General features: G+C 41.8%; 1 protein-coding gene and 1 pseudogene across 1 annotated transcript; both read left to right on the top strand.

The window, feature by feature from the left end:
• The first annotated feature begins 6996 nt into the window (after positions 1-6996).
• LOC120645428 lies at positions 6997-11216 on the top strand (annotated as a pseudogene).
• Positions 11217-11825: 609 nt separating this feature from the next.
• LOC120643902 (F-box protein At5g03100-like) lies at positions 11826-15714 on the top strand. The gene is made up of 5 exons (XM_039920417.1): positions 11826-12154; positions 12261-13206; positions 13314-13475; positions 13564-13717; positions 15204-15714. Exons 2-5 carry the CDS (start codon positions 12289-12291, stop codon positions 15224-15226), a joined length of 1257 nt encoding a protein of 418 aa, XP_039776351.1. The 5' UTR covers positions 11826-12154; positions 12261-12288; the 3' UTR covers positions 15227-15714.
• Positions 15715-16389: the final 675 nt, after the last annotated feature.

Genomic DNA, 16389 nt, shown 5'->3' on the forward strand with positions numbered 1-16389 from the left:
CGCGCCGCCGCCGGAGGGGTCCGGACCTCCTCCCGTGCGCTGCCACCGCCGGAGGGGGCCGGGCCTCGCGCATCGCCGCCGCCGCCGCCGGGGGAGGGGGTGCCGGGCCCTGCGCGCCGGGTCTGCACTGCTAGGAGGGAGGGAGGCTCCCACGCGCCACCGCCGGAGGGGGCCGGGCCCAGCGCGCCGGATCCGCGCCGCCGAGAGGGAGGGAGGGAGGGGGCGCCGGCTCCGATGCCCATCATGCGGAGAGAGAGAGAGATTGAGAGAGTGGAGGAAGAGGGAGAGAGTGGAGGGAGAGGATGAGGAGACAGAGATTGAGCATTAGGGTTAGGGTTTGTGGTTGTTATATAGTCCTTCTATGCAATTGGGCGCGTATGGGCCGAGTTTGGGCCTAGTATATTAACGGAGGCGGACCACTATAATAGAACCGCCTCGGAAAATAGAAGTATTAACGGAGGCGGTTATTTTAATGTTGACCGCCTCGGTTAATCAATTTTGCTAGGCGGTTCTCGTAACCGCCTCGGTTAATAGAAAATAACCACCTCGGTTAATGCTTGGCATTAACCAAGGAGGTTATTTATTGTGCCCTCCTCCGAGGCCTTTTTAAAGTGCCTCAGTTAATTAGTTTTTGTAGTAGTGCCGTGCACTCCGACCCTACTCGATCCAAGCTCCAGAGTGATAGGATCTTGTACACCAAGAGCTTCGATCCTATGCTCACATCCCTCATCCCTCTCCCTCGAGCCCTTCACATAGTTTCCGACCACGCCGGACCTGCTGAGCTGCAAGGCATCACCGTTGGCCATCATTGAGGCCGCTCTATCTTCCCCAAGTACACCTGCCCCGCGACATTTTTTTTTGTTGCACTGTAGCTTTCCCCGTGCCTTCACCGGTGTTGAGCCGTTACTCATCAGTCATCACGCCAGTGCGGAAAGTTCCGGTCGAAAACTGCCGTGGCCGAACGCGCACCGCACTGCTCGGAGCCTTTCGATCTATGGACCAGAGCGGACTACCAAGTTAAACATGGACAATCAAACAGTTTTATCCAACATAAAACTGCAGTCGGCAATAGTTCAAAAGTAATTACAATATAATCCTATTTTATTATTTAGGGCCATGAACTTGTCCAGATTGGAACACACGATCCTATTAGGTTGTTTTAGCACCGTTGCCCTTTTAGTCTTAGAAGTAATTGTGTGCAGACCTTTAGTTTTTTCTATTTAGCCCCTCTAATTAGTTTTTCTCAAGTTTAAGCCGTTGCAGCCCTGTTTAAAGCGTATCTTTCGTTGTAATGCATAAAAATAGTTTTTCCACTTCTTTTCACCTTGTCACATTATTTGGTGTATTGTTTTTAGAGTATCTTATTTGTTTGTTTGCATGCTTGTGTCTGTGCTTATCGCGATTAGAAATAAGGCCATCCCAGAGTTTTGAAGATTAAGAATTTTGAGAACAAGTATTTAAGACTCTGAGAAGCTATTCTTTAGAATAAAGGCCAAGTGTTCGTTGATCCTACTTTTATCCTAATAAACTTTGATTAATCACCTCTGCATGTTGTGTCATTAATATGATGGGTGCTATATATTTAAGATTTACCCTAGTCTTTATGATAATTTCTTGTTAACATGAGTTTGACCATTCCGTTGAATATCTATATTTTTAGTTGCTTTAAATTGATTGCGGTCTAGGAATGATGATAACTATGATGACAACAATGGTGATGATACACTTTTTTTCTTGTTTATGCTTTGTTAGTTACAATATGAGCTGCTTGTATTAATTGGAACATGAAATGCAACCACAAGAACTAAATGTATTCTGATCTGACTAATTAATTAGATGTTTTAGCTTGTTAGTAACTTACTGAAAGGTGCAAGAGGGGGATCTAGGTTTAAGAGAGGTAATCAGCCTGCCAAAGGGATTGGTGTGCCTATGAGGTACACCCATTTTGGGGAAGGGTAAACTCACCTAGCTGCTGAAACCTCATGAGCTACTATTTTTTAGGAGTCTTTGTGAAGGCCTCAAATTGAATCCATAGCAACTCACCTCGGCGTGTTTATTAAGAGGCTAGCTACCTCGAGTGACATGGGATACACAACATGTGGGTAAAGATGTGCAACATTTGTACAGTGTCTAAAATTGATATAACAACCATGTTCATGGTTAAGAGTGTTCTGGATCCTTGCATGACTAATGAATTAGAAGATAAATTAAATTGTGGCTGATTGGTGTACACTTATATCTTAGTAACTAGGAGCAAATAACAGTCGATCAATTAAAATTGATTACCACAGTTTATCTCTAAGCTTTTACTCACTTTTGGCCTTTTATACCATATTATCTACAACACTTGCCGAGTAATAACCATAGTGTAGTACTCATGCTAGCTATAACCGCTGCTCAAAAGAGAAAGCTGATGTGCAGCCTTTTGAAGAAAATGCTAAGTTCTAGGTATCCGCAAGCCCCGGAGCATTCGTTTCCAGGATAAACAATATAACTTTGATAGACTTCTAGTTGTTGTAATTCTCTAAGGTTTAGAGTTTTGGGTTTGGTTTCTAGAATTAAGCATTGTGAGAAATAAAAATTTGATAATTGTTTAATTGGAAATGTATCATAATAATCAACAAAAGAACTATCAACATCAGAAAGCAAGGTGAAAAGATGCACCATCACTCTTTGTTTGCCTATCAAACAATCTATTTGCGTCGTATTATTATCAAAAACACATTCAAGTCATGCTTGATACAAAGGCTCAGGCAATTACTGCAAATGCTACGACTATTGAAATTTTTGCTTAAGATCTACAAGTACACGCAGCACTATTTCATCCAATATAATTAGATATAGAATAAATATGGACAACGAACCAACCATCCAATAAGATATATACTTTTTGATCGGACTGTGTTAACGTGCGACCAATTGCGCAGGGAAGCAATCGCGTGACCCCCTGTCTAGAACATCTAGAGCAAATTGCTTGCATGCAATGGAATCCCAAGAGGATAGTTTGTTCTAGTTTGTTTTATCGGTGATAACTTTGTCACCAAGCGTCTGTTTCAAATCTGTTTGCACCATTACAATTTTATAGCTACAGAACAAGACCCACTTTTCTTATCTTTAGAATAACTAGTAGAGTGTATGTGTGGCATGCACGTTTTTAAGGAACAATATTCCAAAACAAATAGCCACACTAAATTTTAGTTGCAACAAATCTATTATTTCATTCAGTTGTAGCTTAAATTCAATGTATATCACATGATATTGTTTAATTACAAATTTTTTTAAAATTATCAAACTGCTCCAAAAAATAACCAAATTTTGGCATGAAACAATCTAAATTGTCTATTGCATATACAAAAAGTTCTATAGTCAAACCCCAATTCGACGATTAGTTTGACTCGAAATCTGACGACTCCTTCACACCTTCATGGATCTTCTTCGGGGATGCTAAGATTTCAAAGGAGCCCATGTGATAACTTGTGCGAAACCTTCTCAATTGTTTACCTTAGCCACCACGTATGAAATCATGATATCTTTGACAAATCTTTGATTTTCATACTTGGTTTGCTTTTTACAGAATTTTAAAACAATTCAGCCGCACGTTCATTTTAAAACTCTATAAAAAGCAAACAAGTCTGAAAATCATAAGATTTGTCATGATTTCATACGCGGTGGTTAATGTAAAAAATGGAGAAGGTTTCGCACAAATTATCACGTACGCTTTTTATGTTGGTGTTGGCTGCTCATTCTTCTAGCTGCACATTTGTCAACAATTGAGCATCAAACCAACCTAGTTTCTCTTTCATCATAAGACATAGATCAGGATCATCATAAGACATAGATCAGGTATCAGTATACCACATGCTTCTGAATTTTTATTACTTGTTCTCAATTACCTGTGTTATCAAAAATTCAATGAAGTACTTGTAAATCAATTTCACATGGACGGTCCACAAGTGCTAATTGTGAACTTTGATTCTTAGTGATTGTTCTAGATTATAATTGTTGTGATTGAAATTTATGGATCTGATGAGGCATTTGGGATGACTCGTTTTGTAGTAGTGGTTCACCTTAGGCCAGTCTCATCAGTGGAGGTTTTATAAGAAGTCGTTGTATCCTTTACATTCTCATCTTCCTCTCCGTACGAGCAAGGAACTAGTGGCAGAGAAACCATCAAATTTGCCACTTATCAAGGCTCCTTGTTTGATTGATATGTGTTCACTTAGTCTTGTAGAGAAGCACTAGAGCATGAGCGATGGCAACCATTTCAACATTCACGGCGTTGAGGCATCGGAATTAGGAAAACCTCTGTCTGGCTGGTGAAGGAGTCGAGCATGACATGTAGGGATGCAAGTGGGTATCCATTGGTATTTCTGGGTTTCTCATGTTAGTTCATTTTTTCTCCCAAATTAATTACGTAGCATGCCACTCTAGTTTATTTTATCAAGTTTTGGGTCGATCCAGTGACCCAAAAAATGTGGAACTTGCATCCCTATTGACATGAAAGTGTGATCAGACTCGTAGATGACCTCTTCATCACCATGTGCACGCTGCCCTCCATGTTTTACATGGCTGAGGCGCTAGCTGCTGATGGGACATGGCAAGCCGAGGAGAGGTGAAGGCGGCATGGCGATGGGACGGTGCGGGCAAAGGAGAGGTTAAGGCATGCATGTGGGCACGTGCAAGGTGGCAGCGCGTGGGTGTGGAGGATGAGTCGCTCGTGATGGAGTAGTTGGAGATGGAGGATGTGAACATGTGAAATTGTGAGTAGATGCGAGTAGCCGATCTTAATCTCGCGGAGACAAAGCCGCTACTTTCCTCTCAGTCCCAACTTTCCTCTCAGTCCCAAGACACGCATGTTGCCGGCTGGAGTTACTGCAATTAGAACGCTGAATGGACTGCTGGTGGAAACTTGAGGTGCAGACTAAATACTACTTCCATACAAAATTCTCAATTTTTGAAAATGTTTTGATCACAACTAAATGGAGAGAGTATTGGGGAGTGCCTACTCCTCCCATTAGATGGCAACTAGGAATGGCCCCATCCCCGTTCGAGGGGGGGGTGATTTTCTGCCCTCGTCCCCGTCAATAATCACGGGGATCATTTTCTTCCCATCCCCGCCCCCACACACCGGGAATTAATCTCTGCAGGATTCCTACTGTCTCCGCGACCACGGGAGGCCAACAACTCGCCCGTCTACATCAGCACCAGTGGCGAATTTCCATTGGAGCAGAGTAATAAAAGTGAATCGGAGGCACAATAACATAAACATCAATTCAACAACACTACAACACAGTATCCTTTTGTTGCGTTTGATTTAATTTTTGTAAAAAAAGCTTTCTCGGCTTTTTTCGTCATTTGTGATGACAGTACGATGAAAATTCGTTCATTACCTTTTTTTGTCAGAAATTTTACGATGATTTTTCTATTTTCACTAATTTGTGATGATATTTTTTCATTGTTAAAGACCTATTGTCACTAATTTTTCTATTGTCACCTTAGACGTGGGATGATGTAGCAGTAACTAGGACCTGATGTGGCAGCGTTATAAAATATTTAATTGCCCAGCAAGGCCCATGGCTGATTTCTATTTGGGCCAAGCCAATTTTAAAGCTCATTTGTTTTCTAAATTCACTCTATAGCCTAGTGGGCCTAGTCCATTGAGTTATTAAATCTAGGCCAATTATTGATATCCCAAGCCTAAGCCACTCAAACAATTGTTCCAGTTTACCCCTAAAAAAAACAAGTGTTCCAGTTTGAGTTCAATCTCACACAAAAAATAATACTGGATTCACATTTTTTGAATTAGTTGCTTAGTTGCCAGGCATTCGTGCAACCTATTCTGGAGGAGCTCCAATCCTGGTGAATATTTTTTCAATTTTTCGTTTAAAACATTTTTTCTATTTTCTAAAACATTTGTGTCCTACCTGATAGGTGAGTACATGATGTCTAGAGAAAAAAAAGAGCCCGCGGTTCGAATTCCATTTGCACTCTTTTTTTCCATTTTAGCTCGGCCTATTTTTTAAATAAAGACTTAGTACAATTTATTGATATAATTTGCAATGACATTGTTTAAATTCCATTTGCACTTTTTTTTTCCATTTTAGCTCTACCTATTTTGAAAAAAAGATTTAGTACAATTTATTGCAATAACAAATTGAAAAACATTTATTTTTCATCCTTAAGTTAGCCTAGTAGTTATAAGAGTCTCGGTAGCACCTGAGGTCCTGGTTCGACTCCTTATGGCAGCGAATATTCTGAGATTTAACAGCGTTGTGCATTCAGTGGTAGGCGACGTCCCCGTCGACAGCGAGAGGGCTGTGGTGACTTCGTCAATATCGAGGATTTATATATTCAATCTTCGAAGATGCTTATAGGGGTAGAGTTTACGTACGTGTGTTTATAGGGGTGTGAGTGTGCGTGCGTTGTAAATGTTTGTACTGTATAATCTCAAAAAAATATCGCAAAAGTGTGACATTCTTCCCTCGTATTTCATTTGCTACGGTGCAAATCAACCCTTAACTAACTAAAATGGTGAATTTATCACCCACATCTTAATTTAACAATGGTCTAGTATCATATAATATAATATTGGTTTAGGCCATGTAATTATTTTACTAATCTTTGCCTAGCCACGTCTAATGTTAAGCCAATCGTTGTAATAATTCGATGTGAATCAGTTAAGTTAATTTCTCGGATAAAATTTATATGGGGCACCTAATTTAGAGGATTTACTAATTTTTTAGGCTTTATATCTTCAATAGCATATCACATTGCTAAGCAGATATTAGTCAAATGATTGTGTGGTATAAACCGCCATTAAATTGTGCTAAACCATTGTTAAACTAAGGTAGGATGATAAATACACTACTTCTAGTTTAATTAGTTAAAGGGTTTATTTGGATCAAATAAAATATGAGGGATGATTACTGCACTTTTGTAATACTTCAAGGATGAAAAATATTCAAAAGAAACATTATGGATGGGGCTGCGGTAATTTTTCCAATTACCGCGTTCTCGCACCCTCTCTAGCCTCCGGCCTTCCGCCGCCGCCACAGTCGAGTGCACAGTCGCCGCCACCCCACCATGGCGGCCGCAGATATGAATCCACCCTAGCTACAGCCGCTGCGAACCAGCTCCCGCCGCCGCCCCCACTGCCCTGATTCATCTGCGCCGCCCCGACGAAGCCCAAACCTGTCCCGTCCCCAAATCTCGCAGCTTGCCCTGTCGCCTCCTGCCGCGGGCGGCGGAATGCCTGCGGGTAAATCGCGCAAGGGAGCGCCGGCCGCAGCTCCGGGGAGCGGCGGCGACCGCATCGGCGCCCTCCCGGACGAGATCCTGCACCGCGTCCTCTCCTTCCTCCCCGCGCAGCAGGCCGTGCAGACCTGCGTGCTCGCCCGGCGCTGGCTCGACCTCTGGAAGTCCGCCACCGGCCTGCGCGTCGTCGGCGCCGACAGCAAGGAGCCGGCCCCCTTCGAGGAGGTCCGGGAGTTCGTGGACAGCCTCCTGCTGCTCCGCGGAAGCTCGCCTCTCGAGACATTCGAGGTCAGGGTTGCCGGAGACGCCGTCGACGTTCGCCACTTGAGGCTCTGGGTCAGGTACGCCACGATGTGCGACGCCCAGGTGCTCCGGCTCAGGATCCATGGGGAAGCCCCTGCTTTTCTTCGGATGGAGGACCCGGCCCTCGCCTCCAGACACCTGACGAATATAGAGTTCCGTGGTCTAGTGTTTAACAATGAGTTTCTTGACTTCTCGAGATGTCCCGTGTTGCAAGACGTTAAGATCAAAGACAGCAGCTTCATGAATGCCGAAAGGATCTCATCCTTGTCCTTAAAGCGTCTAAACATCATACGAGCCATGTTCAACCATAGTTCCCGCACCCGAATTCATGCCCCAAATCTTGCTTCACTGGAGCTATAAGTCACTGGAGGAAGGATTCCTATACTTGAGAGCATGCCTTTGTTGGTCTTGGTAGATGTTGGAATCATAGGAACTTGTGACTGTTGCAGCCGTTCTAACAATGGGGACTGTGGTGATGAAAATTGCATAGGTTGCATGCTAAATGACACTTCGTCTGTACTTCTGCATGGTATCTCACAAGCAAAGTTATTGCAGTTTGGAGCTGTCAGCGAAATGGTATGCTTGCACCTCAAATAATCATGTTCTTGCTCTTCTTGCTTCAAACATCATGCATATTACTGTAAAGATTTATTGATCTATATGCTTGCTACCTGTCCAGTTTATTTTCAGGAGGGAGTTGAAATGGTGCCCTACTTTTAGTCGGTTAAAGACTTTGAAACTCACTGAGCACTATGTACATGCACTATCATGCACTATGATGATGTGGTGCTAGTTGACGAGAGTAGGGTAGGGGTTAATAGGAAGTTAGAGCTGTGGAGACGCACGTTAGAGTCGAAAGGGTTCAGACTTAGTAGGATCAAGACCAAGTACATGATGTGCGATTTCAGCGCGACTAGGCATGAGGGGGGAGACGTTAGTCTAGATGGGCAAGTGGTGGTCCAGAAGGATACTTTTCGGTATTAAGGATCGGTGCTACAAAAGGATGGCGACATTGATGAAGATGTTAGGCATAGAATTTCAGCTGGCTGGTTGAAATGGCGGTAAGCTTCTGGCATCCTTTGTGACAAGAGGGTGCCACAAAAGCTAAAAGGCAAATTTTATAGGAACTGAGTGTAGCAGAGATGTTATACGGTGCTGAATGTTGGCCTACAAAAGGCGACATGTCCAGCAACTGAGTGTAGCAGAGATGCGGATGTTGCGGTGGTTTTGCGGGCACACAAGATGGGATAGAGTCCGGAACGAAGTTATTCGGGATAGGGTCGGGGTGGCACCAATTGAGGAGAAACTTACCCAGCATCGGCTAAGATGGTTTGGACATGTCCAACGAAGGCCTCCTGAGGCGCCGGTGTGTAATGGGGTTCTTGAGCAGGTCGATAATGTAAAGAGGGGTAGAGGAAGACCTAAACTGACGTGGGATGAGTCGGTTAAGAGAGACCTTAAAGATTGGAATATTTCTAAAGAGATAGCTTTGGATAGGAGCGCTTGGAGACTAGCTATCAATGTGCCTGAACCTTGAACTTATTTCTTTCGGGTTTCATCTCTAGTCTACCCCAACTTGCTTGGGAAAAAAAGACTATGTTGTTGTTGTTGTTGTTGTATTCGACAAGGTAAACAGTTTCATTTCAAAATGAATAACTACTGCATTGTACAACTATATGTTGATTGTTTGTTGATCTTGGTGAAACCTTTATGATACTGCAGGGATTCATAGGTAATGTGAAAATGAGTGGAAGGTTCAATCCAACTGAGCTACCATCCACTATATCACCACACCTTAAGAGTGTTAAAGTCCGATGCGCAACAGTTGACAAAAGAGTTCTTAAAGTTTTGGAGTTCCTGAGTAAACTTAACATCAGTATGTTTTTTTTTTTGTGCAACACTCTCGTGCTCTATATATTTATGCTGTCTGGCTGAACATATAGTAAAAATTGAGGTGGCAGGGAATGAAAGAACTCCATATTAGTTACCAAAGCAGTGACTTGGGTCTACCCTTTATTATAGAATTGAAAATCTAACATCGGATCCACTTTGGTTACAAGTGTTGGTACACAGACTCACTCTCCATGCTTTTCATATTAATTGGTTGCCTCTATATCAGGGAAAGAGAAAGCTTCAAAGAAACTCCTAAATCCTAACTTTAGGAAAACAGTGAATAATATAGCTAGAGAGAAATGAAACCCTACTCAGTGGGTGAAAAAAAGGAAACATACCTTTCTTTTTGGTGGCAGAGCAGTAGTACAATGTGTCGTTTACTGATTACTTCTAGTTCTTTAAAATAACATAAATGTGTCCATATTTCAGATTTTGTTGAATAGCTACTGTATATGTAATTTTTATATGGGCTTAATGTTATTTTCAGAGCCTCTCTTTTTTTCATTGGGAGTCTATATATAACTAGTGTATGATTGTCTTCCATGGAATATTCTTATTTCTTCTATGTTTCATTATTTTATTGCTGAGTTAACTAGTATGACACTTTGGAACCTCTGAATCTGTTTTCACCCTCTTAGGAAGTTCTGGTACCCATGTGCTGGTTGAACAGTTATGGAAGTAACCAATTTCTATGCAAGGGTGCAAATAGAGAATTTTCTGATATCCAAATTCCTTTGCATTTGGCTACTTCAACTTCTCAGCTTTGATATGCACCATATCAGCTAGAAGCCTAGAACTTGCCTTTAGGGCTACCTGCTTTTCATGAATATCTTGATTTTCGTGCTAGTAGTGTTTGTAGTGGAAATATTGGGAGATGTTATTTCAAAACTAATGAAATACTAATTAGATCAGTAGGTTGTTTCCTGCTCATGTACTGCAAAAAGAAAACCATGCATCCATCTAGAGATATATAAAATACTGTTTAGATTGGTTGATAGTTTTACAAGTTTGTACCAACATAGTTTATTTAAAAGCTTACCATACGGGTTTCATGCCAAAAACTTTGAGAGTTTTATGTACCAACATACTTATTTATGTGAATTTCAAAGTTGCATGTCAAACACTGCCAATGTCCTGAATTGAACAGGAGTAAATTGATTGAAAGTTCCTATTGTAGCTCCATTTAGTTGTACATCACTACTGCAGCTTTGGAACATTCCAGTATGCTGCAGTTTGGTCAAGTGAAACCTTTATACGCTATTCTTCATTCACTTGCCTTTTATTTTCGCCTCAATCATTTCTGCTTTTATGTCTGTACAGGTTTCAGTTTCAATGTACAAAACTTCTACCACCTTATTCTGTTCTGAAACTAGTTGCATCAGCGGAAGCAATGACAATTGAAGAACGCCGCCTTTTGCCTGTGGGATTGTTTTCTGTCCACTTGTTGACCCAGTTAAGAGTTTGGCCTTTTCGATTATCTAGCTGGACATGATTTGCTTCTTTCAGGCGAAGCACTGATATAGCCGGGAAATTGGGCACGCCAGTTTAGTTGCTGGGGATTGCGTTTCAGTGCCACCTGCTAGTTACGGTTCGGTAGGAATCTTGTACCACTTAAACTGTGTGATGAAATGTCTGAGTTAAATGTAATACATGTTACCGTGTTGGCCTCTGTAGCCAGAATCCGTACCACTTAATTCTACGAGGAACCAACCTGCATTAGCGGAAGCCCAATATGGTATCAGTAAATTCTGTTTGTTTCAGCTTAATGGTATTTTTCGATCATTAACTTTCAAGAAAGATAAAGTCAAATACCCTTAAAAATCAGAAGCTAGAAGCACCCTGCCATTAGCTTTCCAACTTCTAGCTTTTGGGATAAGTGGAGCTTCAAGAAGCTTGAAAACGACAGGATCTAAGAATGTAACATTTTTATGTGTAGGATTGTGCGCAGTTCCACTTGTTGCACCAAGTTAAAAGTTACCGACAAAAACTCTATTAGCTGCATTCAGCCAACAGTGTTTTACTCTCACACCAAATTAGCACTAGCCAGCAGCAACCACCCAGTATTTTTTTTCACAACAAATCAGCACCAGTCACTCGCCACAACACAGTGAATAGAGTGAAACTAGTTGTTTTTCAACCGTACTCCCTCGGTCCAAAAATGAGTGCACTTCTAGAGTTTGGATGCAGAGATCGATGTTAATGAGAAATTACGTATATATCTTTATAAAAATGTAATTATTGAGAGAAAGTAAGAAAAAACAAATAGAGATATGTTGTCACATTCGTAGATGTGTATTTATTTTATGATAAATTTTGAACTCTAAAAATGCATTTATTTTGGAACGAATGGAAGATTCACTGATTACCTGTTCTGATTATCTTGCTTGACCTGGCCGTACAGGTGGGGCCGGACGGCCGGTGTATCCGATGAACGTTACCGTGGGGCCCACTCGTCGGTGCTCGCAAAATCCCCACGGCTTCCGTTTCCGTTCCCCACCGCCGGCGCCGTCAACGCTAAGGTTGAGATCGAATGCCGCCGCCCATGGCGACCTGAAATTCCTGCCGCTCTTCCGCTGCCCCGGGCCCTATCTCCTCATCTCCACGCCCCGGGCTCTCCGAGCTCTGCTCCTGCTCCTGCGGTCGGCGCCCCCGTCTTCGGTGCCGTTGCTGCGGCCGCCGGTGAAGCCGCCGCCGGTCAGCCAAGGTGAGGTGCTTCCCGCCCATCGAAGAGGCTGCATCTTCACTTTCCCGATATGCCTCGAACACCTTGCGTCGTCTGAGCGTTTCTTGCTTGGTCCCACCACCACCAGCATCAACGCCCGCCATCTGTTCGACGGAATGCCTCCGAGGAGGAAGGGAGGGAAGGGCAGGAGGGCGGCGCGTCCGGGGGCCGGCCGCATCAGCATCGACGAGCTCCCAGACGAAGTCCTTCACCACGTGCTGTCGTTCCTGCCGGCGCAGGAGGCCGTGCGGACGTGCGTGTTGGCCCGGCGCTGGCGCCACCTCTGGAGGTCCGCCACGGGCCTTCGTATCTCGTGCGGCCCTGAGAATGAGGCGGCAGTGAATGTGAAGAAGCTCCGGGATTTTGTGGACCATCTGTTCCTCCTCCGTGGAGGCTCGCCTCTTGACACGTGCCAGTTCAACTTGCTTGATATTAACGAGGATGATGATGACACGCGCAGAATACACCTCTGGATCCGGCATGTTCTGATGTGTAGAGTTCGGGTGCTCAGCCTCAATATGACTTGGTATAGCGAGTGTTGGACCAAATGTTTTTCTCTGGATGGTCTACCTCTCGTCTCCCAACACCTGAAGAGGTTAGAGCTTTCTAGTCTATATCTCGACGATAGCTTCCTTGACTTCTCTAGCTGCCCGGCCTTGGAAGTTATTGAAATCAAAGAATGTGAAATACCTGACCTCGATAGGATATTGTCGCGATCCCTGAAGTCTCTAAGTATCACTGGCTGTTGTGAGTTCAGTGAGTTTCATCGCTTTCATGTTTATGCCCCAAATCTTGTTTCATTGTGGCTTGAGGTCTTCATCGGCAGGGTTCCTATTCTTGATAGAATGCCATCCCTAGTGGAAGCGGTTGTCAGAATTGGTAGACCTGATGACTTCTGTCATCTTGCTGACTCTGGGAACTGTGAGGATGAGCACTGTCCTGGTTGTTATGGGGCAGATGGTGATACTGGCTGCGTGCTTCTCCAGGGTTTATCAGAGGCTCAGAGTTTGGTGCTAATCTCTGACACTAAAATGGTATGCTATGCTTGACAAATGTTATTGTTAAGTTTGTTTCTTCACTTTCCCTCTTTTTTAGATTAATCATTTTTAATATTGGGGTTTGATCATCTTTGCATGCCCAGTTTATTTTCAGAAGGGATTTGAAATGTTGTCCAATATTTAGTAACTTGAAGACTTTGTTACTCAATGAATACTGGTGTGTGCCTGATGACTTCAGTGCTCTTACATGTATCCTTGAACATTCACCGGTTTTAGAGAAGCTCACTCTTCAACTATTTTGTGAGGTATACAATTTCTAGATATATAACGACTACATTTTAAAATTGCTGAGATTGTTATTTAATGTTTCAAATATCTTCATATACTCTGTAGGGACCCAAAAGTAATGTGCATATGAAAGGGAGCCCTGATCCAAAAGAGAGATCAAATGCGATATCAGAGCATCTTAAAGTAGTGGAAGTCAAATGTGAAGTGGTTGATGATAGAGTGATAAATATTCTGAAGTTCCTGAATAAACTTGCCATATGTAAGCTCCAATGTCATTGTTCACACTTTCTGTGCTTCTGAAGTTTGCTTTGACATGTGGGATAGGAAACCAAGTTATGAGGAAATTCCTAAGATCATTAGTATTAGTCAATACTGGGCTAGTTGCAGAGATATAAAATCCTTCTATCATTGTACATTTAGTTGGTGGAAAAGGAAAATAGAAAACAAAATGGATGCGGCAGTCTAAGTGAATCCTATTCCATTATACACATGTTGAATTAAGTAGTTTTATAGCGGTAATGTTACTTGTCAGCTTACGGATTTGTTGAGTTGTAACACAACCTATTGAATTAAGTAGTTCTGTAGCGGTAATGTTACTTTTTAGCTTACAGATTTGTTTAGTCGTAACTGAAAATGTGTGTTTAACACTTAAGCAATGACACATTGTGTTGATTTCTTCAATTTTCCTTCCTTTTTAACTTTTCCTTTTTTTAGTCCCATTCTCCAATACACTATATTTTATCGTTACATTCATTGAATATATCTTACTATAAACTACTAGTAGTATAACAATTTGAAAACTTATTACTTGTGATAAATCTACTAATACAGTTCTATGCGGTAAATTTAAATATTTTTGTGCAGAATGGTGATCAGAATTTTTGAATTTGTTTCCACAGAGTCTGATAAATCTGTTCAAGAATAGAACTAGAGATTCTAAACTTTATGAGTTATAGGACAAAGGCTAGTGTTTAACTTTGGAATCTAGTATGTATGTATGTATGTGGTTAGATAGGCATCAGTGTTCTATGTGTCCGTACTCCATTTGTTATCGAGTCTTCTGTGTTCTCAAACTTGCGTTCGGGTGTTTTACATAATTTTTTCTTTGTTGGTCCTCTACGCTTCTTTGTCTGTGTTGAGACATGCTAAATCATTTCGTTTGATTTTCCTTTTTGTCCACTCATTGAACATTTGAAAAAAAAATGGCAACTCAATTTGTAAAAACTGCTGATGGTATAACAATTTCATTTGGCTACCTCTGTTTACCTGTTGTCTTACATATCCATATCCTTGGCTAGAATTATGTAATACTAGCCATCTGATATTCTGATTCTTGCTATTGATGTGGAGGTTATTGGATGCCATTGCTTGAAAACTAATGTAATACTACCATCGTGCAAAGATAGATTACATCTTGTTACTGTAGGAAGTATGTAACAAAAGTTCTTAGCTTTCGCCATCAATGTACAAAGTAATATATACAGTCCATGCAAAATGATACCATAATATTTTTTATGGAAATAAATTTTTTAATGATACTTGTCAAAGACAGCCTAGATGTCCCACATGGCTTTTTAGTTAAACTTCCAGTTTTAGTAAACATCTGTAAAATATTTGGAATAATTTCATATTATGCAATTTTGGAAAGCAAGTTTCTTTGGTGCTAGCCAGTCTATTGTTGTAGTCAATTGCGTCGACTATGTTTTATTTTATTTCTGACACTCCTTGCAAACTATTGCTTTCAGATTCGTACAAGTTTCAGTTTTGAGTAACAGAAAGTGAGAGGATGCATTTGCAGAGATTATTGAAACTGTATGGGCCGTCTAAACAGAATCATTGCTAGCCATCCAATCCAAGCTTCATGTCTCAGGGCCAGGGGTAGGTCTGAACCAAAGACAAATATGCTACACTTGATCGGTACAACAACAAATGGAAGACCGAATTCTACCATGGGAAGCAAAGGCTAACAAGAATGATGTTCTATCAGCCGATGTGGACCCTTTTCATCTGTTTCACTCATATGATAGACTTGACAGTGTGTAGTCAGTTGTTTGACTCATCTAGTAGCTAGGCTATGCCTGGTTTAACTTGCTATTTTGGTTTTGCAGCCGTGTAACTTAGGTTCTGGTTTAGCGTCTATTCATGAAAGGTTTCCCAGTTTTAGCGTCTATTCGCTCCTGTTATTCCTTTGCTGTATTATTTTTGTGACCCGCCGATGTGATGATGTATGCTAATGTGCTCCTAAGTTTTCATGTCTGTTGGGAAATCTTTCTGGCGATTGAGAGAGTAGACAATTATAAGTCACACTCACACAAAAGTCAGAAACCTATATTATTTGGAACGGGGATAAAATTAGGATGTGTTAGCAACAGGCCGAATCAGGAGCTATCTATAGTTAGGGATGAGAATGAAAATGGAATCGTTATCAAGATTTTACCGGATTTTAGATCTAAACGAAAATGGTATCAGTTATTGAAAATCCGAAAATGATAAAAAGATCCACAATCGAAAAAGAAAACAATTCGATCTCTTCTGGTCTTTTTCAAAAAATACAGTATTTGACCAATATTTTACTGCCGATAATTATCGAATTACATTCATCAGCGATTTCACGCAAGACCCTAGTCAGAGAAGACCATTTCGCAGCATCTCGGCGGCAACTTCATGTTTCCTGCTGGCTGCTGCTGTCGCCGCCCCTCCGAGTACTAATTAGAGCGGCTAGTTATTCGATTCGAAATTAGCCTGGAATATTTCTTATAAAGTTGAATACTCTTTAGTCATGCATGTACTTGTGTTTTTTAAATCTGCTGCCGTACGAAGAGATGGATGGAATCAGACGCGTGCGTCGACGTCGATCAAGCGCGTGAGGATTCTGGCAAAAAAAAAAAAACAAGTCCCTAGTCTGTTACGCCATTTTCTGGTTTTGTGTGA

Source organism: Panicum virgatum, chromosome 8K (assembly GCF_016808335.1).
Source record: "Panicum virgatum strain AP13 chromosome 8K, P.virgatum_v5, whole genome shotgun sequence".
NCBI lineage: Eukaryota > Viridiplantae > Streptophyta > Magnoliopsida > Poales > Poaceae > Panicum > Panicum virgatum.

Excerpts from the sequence above, each read along its gene's own strand:
- LOC120643902 (XM_039920417.1), top strand. The coding sequence starts at position 12,289 with ATGCCTCCGAGGAGGAAGGGAGGGAAGGGCAGGAGGGCGGCGCGTCCG. Across the intron at positions 13,207-13,313 it reads TAATCTCTGACACTAAAATG|TTTATTTTCAGAAGGGATTT; the intron begins GTATGCTATGCT and ends TTGCATGCCCAG. Across the intron at positions 13,476-13,563 it reads CTCTTCAACTATTTTGTGAG|GGACCCAAAAGTAATGTGCA; the intron begins GTATACAATTTC and ends TATACTCTGTAG.